Below are 14,706 nucleotides of genomic sequence, written 5' to 3' on the forward strand. Positions count from 1 at the left end.
ACTAAGCCTAGCTAATGGCTGTTATTTTTAAAGACTCCTGAAACTTGTGAGTCTTACTTGCCTAAATCATCATAACCAATGGAAATGTCTTTGTTAATCATGAATAGATGTAATACAAGTTAAAAAAAAAAAATCACACAGGATATAGAGGCTATCCTTATACTAAATTAAAACTTTATTGAATAAAGAACACTCTCCAGAACACATGATCTGATGGACTAGGTCTACATTACATGCAATGAAGCTGAACATGACAGTAGTTTAACATGGAATGTCAAACAAATTAGTATTTTTCATTGTACAAAACTGTTTATGTAGCTGACATGCAAGAAAAGTATGATACTCTGCATTTTTACTAATCATCTCTGATGAGTTTTAAAAAGGCATTTGAAGAAACTGGTAGATTTCTTTAGGGTACATTTCAAATAAATTAGTTACATGTGTACTACTGAAACCTCTTTCAACCTCTCTTGCATTCCAAATAAAATCTTAGTGCAAACATCAAAGTTGCTGGTCATTCCAAAAGACAATCTAACTCATAACAGAATACAAGTTCTGAATTAATGTGTATTAAGTAGGACAAAACCAAGAATACCAGTTACTGCAAAATTCATTTAGGCACACTTAAAAGCCCACTCTAAGCATTTCTTCTAAGTGTCTCACATTAATTACTAAAGCCTGTTTACAGTACTAAAATTCTATCATTCAAGCATCCATGATTACATTTCAGAAAAAGAAAATCATCCATTTCGGCAATAGCATTACTGCTATATTCTAAAAAAGAGAAAAAAAGGAAAAAATCATAATTAACAAAACCAGTATCCACAATAGGATACATGGGAAAAAAACACTTAGGGAAAGAAAAAAAAAAAAGTGTGCTTTACTTGCACAGCAGGAATTATATAATGTAAACACCATATTGGCCCACACCACAAAATCCATGAGAAAGGCTCAAATTTGAACACTATGTGTGCATTATTTTCAAATCTGTGTTTGTGAGTTTATACTGCTCTGCTTGTACCAATACATGACAAATAAAACACACTCTTCCACACACATACACATAGAAGTGATTGTTAAATATTGAGCATGGCTTGATTCCCTGACTCTAATTCAAAAAATGTTAAGTGATATCCCCACGGTTTAAAAATCTTTACAGAAACCATTAAATGAATGTGAACAGTAGTTGAGGAATGATGAAAAAGTGATGGCATTAATAGGATGCAAGTAGATGTTAAAAAAAAAAAATGTACATATGACTGGCTGAGATTTGAAAATGCATGGAAAGTCTTTTCCACAGAAGTGGGCCCTATCTGAACTTTTAACTGATACCAAGAATAGAAAATATAGTATCACAAGTCCACAGACACCTGGAGGGTCCCACCTAGGACGCTTACCTTCAAAGTGCAAATTTTAACAATGGAATGTTTTTTAGCAGGGACATAAGGACAATCCTCCAACTTCTTCTTGATAAAAGGAAACAAGATGTCCAGGAAGTATTTCTTTCTTCCTGGCCAAAGTTATCTCAGTTTCATGGTAAAACAAAAAAGTACTTAACCAAATATATCACCCACTCTTTCACATATACAGCACTATTCTTAAGGGGTGTGGGGGGGAGAAAAAGCCCTTACCTATGTATCACCTAATGCAACTTATATTTAGAACTAAAGTTCTTTGAATAAACTACATTAAATACCAACTTGTACCTCCCGGTTCCCCTCCCTTTCCACCCGCCTATCCCAAACACCCCCAATGAACCCAGGTATTCTAATGTCTTTGTGTTTTCTAAGCCTCACGATGAAGGCTGTTGAGTACCACCTCCACTGAAACAAAATGAACGCCTAAGGTGCGCTTTCTACAGCACCTTTTCTCTTCTCCACACTGAGTGGAATCAATGCTCTCAAGCCTGGATCTAGATCTCCAGGTCATCAGGCCGAGGTCGGCTGCTGGCACGGCTGCTGGCTCTGCTGGAAGGCCGCTGGTCCACAATGGCTAGGGGCTGCAGTTCGTGCCCAGCGGCTAGTTTTTTAGAATTCTGGTTGTCATCAGGGAAATCAAAAGGCTGTGCATGGGAGTTGGAGATGGTGCTTCCTGCCTGGCCCATTCGATTTTGTTCTGCACTGTAGTTAGCCCAGTTTTGCTCACTTGCTTGTTTGTTGTAATTGCGGCAAGAAGAATTATTTCTGTCTCCAGTAACCAGCTTGTACCCAGGAGGAGACATGGGGGAGAGGGGAGCCGTGGGTGAGGAGCAGCCATTGAAATATGCATATTTCGGAGATCCACAGTCTTTGGAGGGGCTCAGTGGGCCAGTGGTAGCATGGTAAGGATCGCTCTTGCCTTTCACGCGATCCTTAACACCCTTGAAGAAGACATAGAAGAGTTCGATGATGTTCAAGGCAAGAGACACCAAGGACACGACCAGCATGAAGATGATGAAGATGGTTTTCTCCGTGGGGCGAGAGAGGAAGCAGTCTACCTGATGAGGGCAGGGTTCTCTTTTGCAAGTGTAAACGGCACTCAAGCTGAATCCATAGATGTACCACTGGATCAGCAAGAAGGCCACCTCGAAAACAGACTTGAACAGGATGCTGATGATGTAGGTTCGCAGCAGGCCCCCTCGCATTTTCACCTTGCCGTGCTCTTCAATTCCATATTTGAACTTCTTTATTTCAATCTGCTTCAAGTGCATGTCCACGTTGGCACCATCGGTTTGGGCAACTTTGAGCTCCTCCTCTTTCTTGTTCAGTTTCTCTTCCTTGCGCATCACGTAGAACACATGAGCCAGGTACAAGAGTGTGGGGACAGACACAAATATGATCTGCAGGACCCAGAAGCGTACATGAGAGATTGGGAAGGATTTGTCATAGCAGACATTTTCACAACCAGGCTGTTGAGTGTTACAACGAAAGGCAGACTGCTCATCACCCCAGGCCGACTCAACCGCTGTCCCCAGTAGCAGAATTCGGAAAATGAAAAGGACAGACAGCCACACCTTCCCTCCAGCGGTGGAATAGGCTTGAACCTTGTCAAGGAGTTTGCCTAAGGCACTCCAGTCACCCATGTTGCCGGGGCACCACCTGAAAAGAAACGAAAGACTACTAAATGATCACAGACTGTAAAGTATGAGTTAAAATGTATAGTTGTCTCCAGTTGAGAGTCAAAATAAGATAAAAGGTCTCCTATCTTTCTAGCACTCTTCCAAATTAAAAAAAAAAAAAAAGTTCAAACTCTTCCTGTCCCATTTCCCCCTGCAAACAAGTCTCACAATTTTCTTGAGATATGGTAAATCTTAGAAGCAATAGAGCCGATGTCCCCAGTAAATGGCAATCTTAACTTGCAAAGGACAGGTTAACTTGCTCAACCACTGCCCCATCATGTGACTCGAAAAACTGTCTATGCTAAGTGCCTCTGCTTATTTTATCCGTCTGATAAATGAGGGCAATTCTTGCCGGGTAGGCCTGTGTCTGGATGCATGCCTAAGCAAAATGCTGAAAGGACAGTTTTCAAAACGTACAGGTGTTTAAGAACTGAAGTAAGAACGCCCCTGAACACACACACACACACACAACCTTGTTTCCAAACCTCCATCCTATTATATAGAATTTTATCCCTAATTGTACTCTGAACTGTTTCACCTTGCTCGTTCAAGTGTAATTAGTGCATATTTTATAATAGGGTCATTTATACTTCTGTTTCTTCTTAAGCAGTGACTTAGGTGGTTCAGAAGTCTGTCTTCTGCCCAGAGAAAAAAAAATATGTTGTACTAAAATACGCCATTTTGACACGATGTGTCATTATGTGCAGGAAACTACTTTCAAAAAAGCAAAGACTAAATGCATATCACATTTTTTTTTTAAGATTTATTTTATTTTAGAGAGAGAAAGAGAGAGAGTGCACGAGCAAATAAGCATGAGTGGGGGTGGAGCAGACTCCCTCCTGAGTACAGAGCAGAGCCCCACATGGGGGCTTGATCTCAAGACCCATGAGATCATGATGGGAGCCAGAGCAAGCCGGAGACCTGACCTACTGAGCCACCCAGGTGCTCCTGCACATCACATTTCAACTAAAGGTTCAATTTGTCTCAATACTAATTATAGCCTAAGAAATTTTTAAAAATTACCATCTTAAAGTGTCATCTCTAGCAAATATGATTGGTTTTCATCTTTAAATTACTATATACCTTCAAGTTCCCTTATCAGGCTTTGCACCCTCATCCTATACACTAGATTTAACTTTCTATCAATACCTAGATATCTTAAGCCTAGGACTTCCCCATTGCTGGGAGTATGAAATGGACTCAATTCTGTGGAGATGACATAGATCTCAAAAGTTATTTGGCTAATTTAATTTATACTTCTAATTGCCAATAGTTCATTTAACTGATGAAAGTTGAGCTCTTAAAGGTATAGGAAATATTCAGCTACCAGTAGAGCTACAAGACTAATGATCCCAAGACTAAGGATTTCCAATGCACCACACACTGGTTTTAAATTATAGTGAAGCTGGATTAAGGCCAGAAGTGTTTTCATGCTTTGATACAATCTTAGCAAGGGCTGAGAGCTGGGAAGAAATGAGTGACATTACATGTGACAGGCATAGAGAATATAGTTTAATTTTCAGCAGAGTTGTAAGCAGAGAGTAAAAAAAAGGATGAAGTGGTCAAAGATTACTCAATAATCAAAAACAAGCAAAGCAAAGACTTTCCAGGAGCTTAGTAACGAATTTCAGATAGTACAAGTGAAAGTAGGATTACATAGGCTTCCTGGAAATACATTCATTATCTGAATATAAAAGTTTCTCATCTGGTATTGAATTACAAGCCACCTTCTTGTAGAAAGTAAATGAAATCCAAGGCAGTCTCCTCCCCCCAACATGCAACATTATGTTGCCGTTTAATGCCTCCATCTCCGGGATACAGAGGCCAGAAAAAATGAAATGGAAACCTGGCCTACGATTTCCTGGATGGAACAAAGAAGAGATGCTGATCCATAAAGTGAAACTATGTACCAGCTATCTACATTAGCAGTTGATGGGTATCTTTGATGGCAACCCAAAGACTGGTGCCAAAGAATGCTGAGGAAAGAGTGGGAGGTGGGTGGGCAGTTCCAGAAATAATGCTTTTCCAATGGTCATAAAAAAGGGAGCTTCCCTTCTACTTTGGGAAGGGCCATTTTAGATTCTGGAGTGACAGGTTAGACAGTGAAACTGATGTATGAAGAGAGCAGTCAAAAAAGAACAAAGGGAAAAAAGAACAAAGGCTTATTAGGTTGACAAAGAGTTAAAGAGTCAAGCAAAGTCTCAACGTGATAGGGAGTAATTTAGCTTTGATGGACAGTTTGATGGTGAGAGAACATAAAAGAAAAAAACCTACAATTTAGCAGAAAATACTACCCTGGGAATGAAGAAGTACAGTCCATGAGGGTCAAACAAACATAGCAGAATTTTTGGAGCCATATCAGTAGATAGTTTCTATGTGATGATGTGTAAATTGGCCTTAATTCTGTTTGCAGAGAATTACAATATTTTGCCAGTGTCATCTGCTTTTGCTCAATACTCCAATTGCCAGGAGGGAAGAGAGAACCACAAAAACAATCAACTATAAAATGATAAACTGTCTGCATACATCTCATCATATTCACTCAATGATCGAGCTCAAGGCAAACCTAACATGTTTAGATGTATTATTGGGCAGACTAAGAAGAAGTCACTTTGGTCAGTGTTTCATCATTATTCAAGGTTCAACGTCAAAATATGATTATGTAGATGCTTGTGGCAATTAATTATTAAACCTCGGTACATTCTATGGAAGAAAAAAAAAAACAACCTGACTTTTATGTAGATTCCCCAAAACACCCCACAGTGCCACCATATGTGAATTGGGTCACTGGGCAGTTCACTGGGTAGTAGTTCTTTATTAATATACCAGCAACTTAATTGCAAAGTTGTCTTTTCTTTAAGCACCCGCACAGTTGTCATTTGCATTAATGAGTTCTACCCTTTCATCTGAATGAGATGAATTATCCAATTGGACACCTAGGATCCTATACCCTGTCATTACCACTATTACGGAGACATCAGATTATGTTTAATGTGATGGTTTATAACGCTTGTGATTTTCAAGGAGAGGTAACAAAAATAGTTACCTTTTCTGGTAGTTGTTCCCTTTGTTGTGAGTCAAAAGTTCTATTAACTAGTTGACCACCTCCCCATTAGTATTTTCATTTTTCGAAATCTTAGTCAAAAAATTAATGTCTTTTTATAATTTACAGAATCCCCGCCGTTGACTTACAGACTGTATACCTCATTCATATTCACCAGCATAAGACAGGTATATTTCTTATGTGATACATGAGAAAAGCACAGCAGTGGAGTACACATCATGCATATTCATGCCTTCACCTCTAGGTTCCCAAGTTGGAACTTTATAGGTAGAATAAGGTCCTGGCTAAGGAGTTATGCAAAGTTCTCATTAGAAGCAAATGCTTGACAGCAGCTGGATCATCCTCCTGTGTCTTCTGTGTACCACATTAGGTCACATTTTCCATTGCCCTCCATGGCCCTCTAGACTGGAAGCCAAAAACCACAGGCATGACCTATCCGGGGCCCCTCTGGACCCTCTGTGATGGTTCCTGAGCTGCCCTGCAATCATTTGGTAGCATTTGTTAAAAACACACATTGTTGGCACTCACCAGTCTGACTGAATCTGATTCTTGGGGGCAGGGGTGCTGGGAAATTAATTTGTCTTTTTTTTTCTGTTTTTTTAAATAAATGCACCCAGGTGATCCTGAAGTTTCAGGCCAGGAGGCAAGCAATGGTTCCTTGACATTTCCGGTGCTCTGTTATTCAAAATATTTAGGATTGGGGAAATGTCAGAAGAGCAAAAAGGGACAGAGAGTACCTAAGAAGGCCGAAAGGGTAAAGCAGAGGCTGTCCGGGCACCTGGGAACTAAGCTCACCCTTCCCTGCACCACCTTGTGTCATCCTACTTTCATCTGATGTTCCCCAAGAGCACAGGAATTCAAACACTTTATTTAGGATGAAAATAAAGCTTTAGTTTTAAATTACTTTTGACTGTCCCTTTTGCCAGAGCAAATCACCGTGCCAAAGCTGTAGTCCAGTCGTTCCATGTCATTAGTGTACTAATAATTGTCAGGAAAACTAGAACACATTTTAATTTCAGTTTTAAAGGATTTCCCAAGTGACAGCTGTAATGAGCTTAGAGTAGGGACTTAAATAATGGTAGATAGGATTGCTAAAAACATAAGTGAGACTTGACACCTATCACCTTTTAATGATTGAAAGTAAGTACTCAGAGAAGATGAAGGAAAAATAAAGTTATGAGGGCTAAAAATACGTAAGAAAATGCCTATATAAGTTCCTCAGAAAAATCATTAAACAGATCTATTTGGGAGGTTAGAGGGCAATGCCGTGTGCGTGTGTTTAATACACTAAAACCAAAAAAACTTTAAGCCCCTGAGCCAAAAATGGAAACCCTCCTCATGTTTTTCTTTAGCTTTTATAAGAACTCCTGTCCCTTGCAGTAAATGTCTTTGAGTGGGCTCAGTCATGACCGTTCCTCTACGGTTACAACAGCCAGATGTTCTTTGGTAATATTCATCTCCACACATAATTAACATAACCCACATTCATACTGTCAGCAAATACTATAGGCTTTATCTTCCCCAAAAACCCAGACGGGCCGAATCTCACCACCACCCCTGCTCTTAGCCTGATCTCAGCCATCATCACCTCCTCGGGTTTCAGGTCACCAGCCTAGTCACCCTGCTTGCCAAACTATTCTCCTCCAACAGCCAATCTTGAAAACTAACAAGTTGATCCGCCTTGCTCAGCTCTGCTCTGTCCACGCAGTTCACGTCCTCACCCCTGTGGGTCTCCACTCCGGTCTCACTTCATCAACCAGCCCTCCTCCAGGTCCTATCACTTCCTATTCCCTTGGTCTTGATGGTCTTTAATTTATCTGTTTGTTGTTGGTCCCCCTCCGTGACAAGGACTTATTTCTATCTGCTTTTCTCAACTAGAATGTGAGCTCCACTAGGGCGTTTCCTACTGTCCACTGCTGTCTCCGCAGTGGAGTCAGAGGTACTAAATAAATATCCATTAAATGAATTAAAGGAGGCCTGTAAAAACAAAACAAAACGAAAAAAGACACCAGGTTTCATTCGCCAGTGTTGTTTACCACCTCTTTGGGGTTCTCTCATATATACCCCACACTTCTGAAGTTTCAAATTAATTAAAAACGGAACTTTTCCAATAATAAATAAATAAATAAATAAAGGTACTGTTATTTAAATAAATAAAGGTTGAAATTTTCAAGTGATAACTGCTGAAACTGAGAACTGTTGAAACGACATGCTTCAAATAATTCCTGAGCAGGCAAGAAGAACTGATGTAAGAAAAAAAGGCTCCTTAACAAAGAGCTTCTTGAATTTATTACATGACATCATAGTAATTTGGGATTCTTGCAGCACTGCGTCAGGTATCATAGATGTTTACTCCGTCTCACTATTATGCTGTGACAGGTTAAGATCTTAAAACAACAACAACAAACTTGTGCTGTCACCCCCCAATTCTGCAGTATTCTCACTCTGTCCTACGTGACGTCATCGTTGCCAAGAATAAGTAACACCACAGTGTCTTGCAACAGAAGAAACAGCCTGTTTAAACCTGTTTTTTATTTCAAGAGTGACAAATGTGGAGGTAGGCCTAGGGCTCTGAAGGGGAAGAGCAACGCTGATAGCAACCCTGGGTGATGGAACCTCTGGGTGTAGCCGACTCTGCAGGCAGTTTAATGATCTGAATTGGGGACCAGGGCAAATATTCCCAGTTCATCAAATAACAAACACACTACCTTTGCTTCCTTATACCTGGACGGTAAGACTAACTCTGTGGTGTATCAAACCCCTTCCATTTAAACGTCTATTCTATTTACAATTCTGCCTCATGGCTCCCCGGTTATCCTTAGATTCCTCTGGAAAGAATGATACCATTTTACCTCCTTAGGTATAGGATGCGATGCGTGGCATAGAATGGCCTGTTTGTTTGTTTCCAGGGGTGGGAGGGGTTGGGAGCCGAACCTTTCTTTCCTTGCTTCTTACCCCTGTCCATCACAGAGTTAACCTACCTCAACCTCCACAGAACAGTGATATGAGATGGAGGGTAAGGTGAGGGACTTCAAGGACAGTACGATGCCTACCAAATAAAGACAACACCCCCCATCCCCAGTTCAGCAGCTACCACTCAACATCCCACTCCCCGCAAGAAGTGGCTCATGGCCACTTCAGGGGTGCTAGAAGAAATGCCCTAAGCCAGAAGCTGCAGGCAAGGAGCTGTGTTCTTCTATTGTGATCTGATGGACTTAAAAAAACATAATCCAGGGATCCCTGGGTGGCACAGTGGTTTAGCGCCTGCCTTTGGCCCAGGACGCGATCCTGGAGACCTGGAATCGAATCCCACGTCGGGCTCCGGGTGCATGGAGCCTGCTTCTCCCTCTGCCTATGTCTCTGCCTCTCTCCCTCTTTCTCTCTCTGTGTGACTATCATAAATAAATAAAAATTAAAAAAAAAAACATAATCTGTCAGTTCTTGGTGTTCTCCCACTCACCTCCAAACAGACTATTTTCATGAACAGCCTGGTTATTTTGTCATCATGTAAACACACCATTAGAGTACCCATAAGTGCACGGATTAAGAACAGTCAATTTTCGGGGCGCCTGGTGGCTCAGTGGTTGAGCATCTGTCCTTGGTTCAGGTCGTGATCCCGGGGTCTTTGGATCAAGTCCTGCATCGGGCTCCCCGCAGGGAGCCTGCTTCTCCCTCTGCCTCTCTCTGCGTGTCTCTCATGAATAAGTAAATAAATAATCTTTATTTATTTTTTTTAATAAATAATCTTTAAAAAAGAAAAGAACAGTCTATTTTCTTCAGTGAGCACTTGAGTAAGATAACAGGTGCTCAAAGCTCTTATAAGAGCTTAATAAAGTTTAGCTATTATTCTTTAAAAGATCTTTAGATACAGATATAGCTTATTTATTTTCTTGTCTTGTAATATTTTCTTTAGCAAAACAGCACTAGGAAATGATTAACATTTTCCTAATGGTGATCAAAATTAGTTTTCAAGATGCTCTTGTAATAAGTACAATGACGCTATTTTAGCAGGTCCATACAGACCTGTGAGAAGAATGTACCCTTTATCAGTTGATAAGGAGAAAAAAACCATGAAGACTGTCTGCCTGTCTTTGTTTCTATTTGAAGGCATCTTCCCCAAATCAAGAGTCATATCCTATAGAACGTATCTGGCTCACAGAAATTGCTAAAAACAAAACAGACAAACAAAAAAAGCCCACCACTCCATTTCTGTAGTATTCTGAAGGTTAAGCATTCCATAAAACATATTTTCTAGAAATTACTTAAAAAGCTAGGGAAACTTGGAGATGAAGATTATGGGAAATCTATCTAAGGATAAAGCCATTGATACACATATCTCACCAGGCTTTATGTTTTCACTTTGGAAAAAAACAATATGTACACACATAGTTAAATGGTGAATTTAGACAGGCAAAGCGAAGAATTTAGGTAGTTATCCCAAAGATCAAAAAATATATATAATTAATTAACCACCCATGAAGGAGAAACTTGGGATTTTTTTTTTTTTAAACTTGACTTAACCATATTGCATACTGACTTTAATGAAAAATACTAGATAACTACTTTTCCCTGGTGAAAAGACACCAGAGCTGAACTGGTGTCTGTGGATAAGCTTCAACAATCTATTTAAACAACCAAGAATCTTGGAGGGAAGTCAGCACAACAGGAAAGGTGGAGTAGAAGGTATTAATCACTGGTGACTCTCCTATCATTCCCTTCCCTCCGGTATCATATATAAAGGGCTCTTCGGCTTCATACCAAGCTACACCTCTGGATATTATAAAAGAAAGGAAAGAATGCACTGTATCATGAGTTTCCATCCTTCTCTATGCAGGAATTGGAAACATCTAAGTAAGAAAACAACTCTGAATATCTGAAAACACACCCTTTCAGATGCTTGCTACTGAGTTTCTTTGAAATCTTGTTTCCCAGAGAGGGTCAGCAAGGTAGGAATCAACACAGGAAAGGGTGAGAAACCCCACCACTACCGGGGCAGCTGTGGCCATAAGCTCTACAAGGCATCAGAAAAATGTGGAACCTGTTTGAACAGTGAAGAAAGGAGCACAACACTACCACTGTCATTTTTCCATGCAAAGGACAGCTCTACACTGACTGTGGGAAGAGCGAAGCACCACACACACACACACACACACACACACACACACAAACACACTGCCAGGACAGAACCGATTCCTGCCACCGGTATCCTCTTCAGGCCATCTGGGCCTACCTAGAAAAATTAATTAGCCTTCCCCAGAGGCATTTGCTACCTAACCAGTTTATTTCACTCCTTGAGATGGGCGTTAATTTGAGCTCTCTGCATCACTACAGGCTTTTATTTCCAAAAATCCTTGTACACAAGTGAAAAGTAGGCTTCCTTAAGAAACCCCCATCTACTGCCCACATTGCAAAAGGGGCCCTTTGTGATCAAATGTGCCCAATTTTCAGAGGCTGAGAGTAAACCCATCTTTTCACTACTGACTTGGTTGGAGGAACAGAACTCAGACCCCAATCTCCTTTCCCCAGGAGGTACACACATAGCTCTCCTCTTCCCACCCCCACCCTGCACTCCTAAAGAGAAACACAGGGTGAGGATGAGTAGGAGGCCGGTCCAGGGGAGATTATGAAAAGCTTCATCAGAGACGCTTAGTAAACTCCTGCATGCGTATGAGGATGGAGTGGGCAACCCGCTGCTCGGAACTGCGACGTCTGAGTTTCCGAATCCTGCTAAGGACTGGCCTCTGGACACGTCATTAGCCCTTTCCTCATTGCATTAGGGGCCACCTCCCCACCCTCATTCTTGGGAAGTTTCGAGAACTTCCAAGAGTTACAAGTGCAACATAAGCACGGTAATTCCCAAGGTCCTCGGACTGCCTTACCCATGTTTACACAGTGGGATTCAACACGTTTAAGAGGAGGGGAAGGAAAAAAAAAAAAAAAAGGAGGGAGGAAGACAGGCAAATTAGATTGACACGTTTAATTAAATTAATCGCTGGCTGCGGGCTGGACCCCTCGGCGCGCCGCTCCTCTCCCCCTCCCCTGCTTGGGAGGGGCCGCAGCCCTGCGCTCCGTCCGACTGGCCTGGATTTGGGGGGGGGGCACCCTGCAAACCTCGACAGCCCCCGGGGTGGGGGTGGGGGCCCCGCCGGATGCGGAGACGCCCCGCTGCACCCCCTCCCCTCTCCGCTGCACCAGCTTTCATTTTTCATCTGCTTTTCAGGCTTCGCCCGTGCAAATACTTCCAACTGTAGGGTCGCACCCAAGAATCTAAGCTAATCACTTGGGCCCGGGACCCTGGCGGGCGCGATGATGCACGGCTGCATTCCTGGCTCGCGGAGGGTGTGCGGCCCCGGCCCGCCCGAGGCCCTTCCAGCGCCCGAAGCCTGTGCGGGAGCAGCTCTGCGCGGCCGCCGCCTCCGGGCAGCCCGCCGGCAGGCGCCGCCCGCTCGGCCGCGGGTCCCGGGGGCGCAGGAGCGCGGGAGCCCGGCTTCCCTGCGGCGCCCGCTTCCCGGAGCTCAGTCTCGGCTCCCAGGAGCTCCGGGCTCAGGCAGACCGGGTGGGGATGCGCCCCCGGGCAGTCACTTTTGTTCTCAACGTCTCTTCCACCCCGTCTGAGGCTCTGTGCACTACCACCACCCACCACCCACCACCCACCACCCACCACCCACCACCCATCCAAGGGGTTCCCTCTGCTGAGCTGCCAACGTGGTCCAGGAAAAAAGGTGGCCCTCCTGAGGGTCTCCTTTTTAAAAAACAACAATAACAACAACAAAAAACACAAAGTGATAGTAACTGTTGCTTTTAAAAAAAAAAACCTCACTATTACAACTCGGATTCTCACATCTTTTTTGTCCGCTGGGGTAAATCCCAGGAAGGGACCACGTGGAAGTCAAGCAACCGCAACGTCTTTAACAAAGCACTTTGTTAACAAGTCGGCTTCGCCCGGCTACAGAACAGCAACCAAGATTTACATATGAAAAGCACAAAGTGTCGAAAATCTAGAGTAAGCAGGCTGAGCAAATTTGCACTTTGATTTCTGCGATTGTTGTCAGTCAAATCCCCAACCCAGGCCCCAAACACCACCACCACCATCCCCACCACCGCCGCCACCGCCACCCGTTACAAAACACCTAGACTATTACCGATTACCAAAAAAAGTAAAATTACACTCTAACACGAAGAGCCAAACACCCAGCAAACTAGTGCTTCATTCTAAAGGTCTGAACCTTATTTTACCTGTTGCATTACTGCTAGAAAACTTTTCAGCCGTCAAGAAAATAAATACCAAACGTTCAATTTTAAATCTAAAAACTACAGAACACATTTTCAAGCTCATCCTCCCACTTACAGTATCATATCAAAGCTACATTTAGCACATTTTCAAACTTTAGAAAACTTTTACTTGTAGAAAAAGAAACGAATAGGTAAAGTTTTTTTTTGTTTGTTTGTTTGGTTTGGTTTTTTTTTTTTTTTTTTAACTTACTCTTTCTCTTAAAAGAAGTAGGCACGCCAAGTGATTGAACTCCTTGGAGGATGAAGTAAAATGAAAAAGCAAGTTCAGGCACTCAGACCTGTCTATTTAAAGTTTAAAAGTCTGCTGCTGTTTGGTACTTTCTTCACTCCTTCCCCTAATGAAAGAAAAGTGCTGATACCTCGTAAAAGCTTTTTTCTAATTGGAGCACAGAGCTTTTAAAAGTTTCAAGCCACTGACTCAACGAGGAGGAGGGGCTGAAGAAGGGGAGGGGCAGAGGAAAGGCTGGGAGGAGAGTGGAGCCCAGGCCGGTGAACGTGGAAGGGGGGGCGGGGGGACACCCAGAGGAAGAGCCAGGTTGAGATCAAGCTGTAGTTTAAATTTGCTGACGAGTAAAATGGAATAGCATTAGAGACGGGAATGCCACTGCCTGTAGTTACTCTTTATAGATAGCAATTACTGCCGTAAGTTAGTGCTTGTTTCACCAAAAGTCCAGGGATAATAAAAAGTTCTGTATTTTATAATATCACACTCTTTTCTAAAATTATATAGAGTGCATGTTTCATGTTGCAGTAAATGAAAATGGTGGAACAGAGTGTAGCCAGTGCAGACTTGTTTCGTATTGGCCAAGGTGTGTGAAGTTAAAGGTGGGTGTGAGTTATTTGATGATCTAATTCCTTTACTCTTAAGCTAAGGAGGGACAATTAACAAAGGAAATGGTGGGATGGGAGAGAGACATTGCAAAAATGAACACAGGGGGTGGGATGCCCATCCCACATCTACCTTCCAACCCCCACCCCCACCCTGCTGTGAATTTTTACTCTTTTCTTCAGTTTAGCAGAAACTAATATTTATATTCACAACTGTATTATATATATATAAAACATTTTGACTGTGAGATGGTGGTATTTGACCTCCACCAGATCTTAGAGGAACTGAAAATTTATAGTATCTCAGCCACGCAGATGTCAATGCGTTAAAAAATTATGTGTTTGTAGTGAAATGTCAGGATTTTTTTTTAAATGAAATACCTGCATGTAAGTTGGCATTAAGTGGGTCCAAAAACTATTGACC

General features: G+C 42.2%; 1 protein-coding gene across 1 annotated transcript; it reads right to left on the reverse strand.

Annotated features, from left to right (window-relative positions):
• Positions 1–152: 152 nt before the first annotated feature.
• GJA1 (gap junction protein alpha 1) lies at positions 153–13,949 on the reverse strand. Its single transcript, XM_026002407.2, has 2 exons — positions 13,645–13,949; positions 153–3,077 (listed from the first exon to the last, which is right to left on the reverse strand). The coding sequence occupies exon 2, from the start codon at positions 3,059–3,061 to the stop codon at positions 1,913–1,915; it is 1,149 nt and encodes a 382-aa protein (XP_025858192.1). The 5' UTR covers positions 3,062–3,077; positions 13,645–13,949; the 3' UTR covers positions 153–1,912.
• Between the last annotated feature and the right edge of the window lie 757 nt (positions 13,950–14,706).

The sequence above is a fragment of the Vulpes vulpes genome, chromosome 1 (genome assembly GCF_048418805.1).
Source record: "Vulpes vulpes isolate BD-2025 chromosome 1, VulVul3, whole genome shotgun sequence".
Classification (NCBI taxonomy): Eukaryota; Metazoa; Chordata; class Mammalia; order Carnivora; family Canidae; genus Vulpes; species Vulpes vulpes.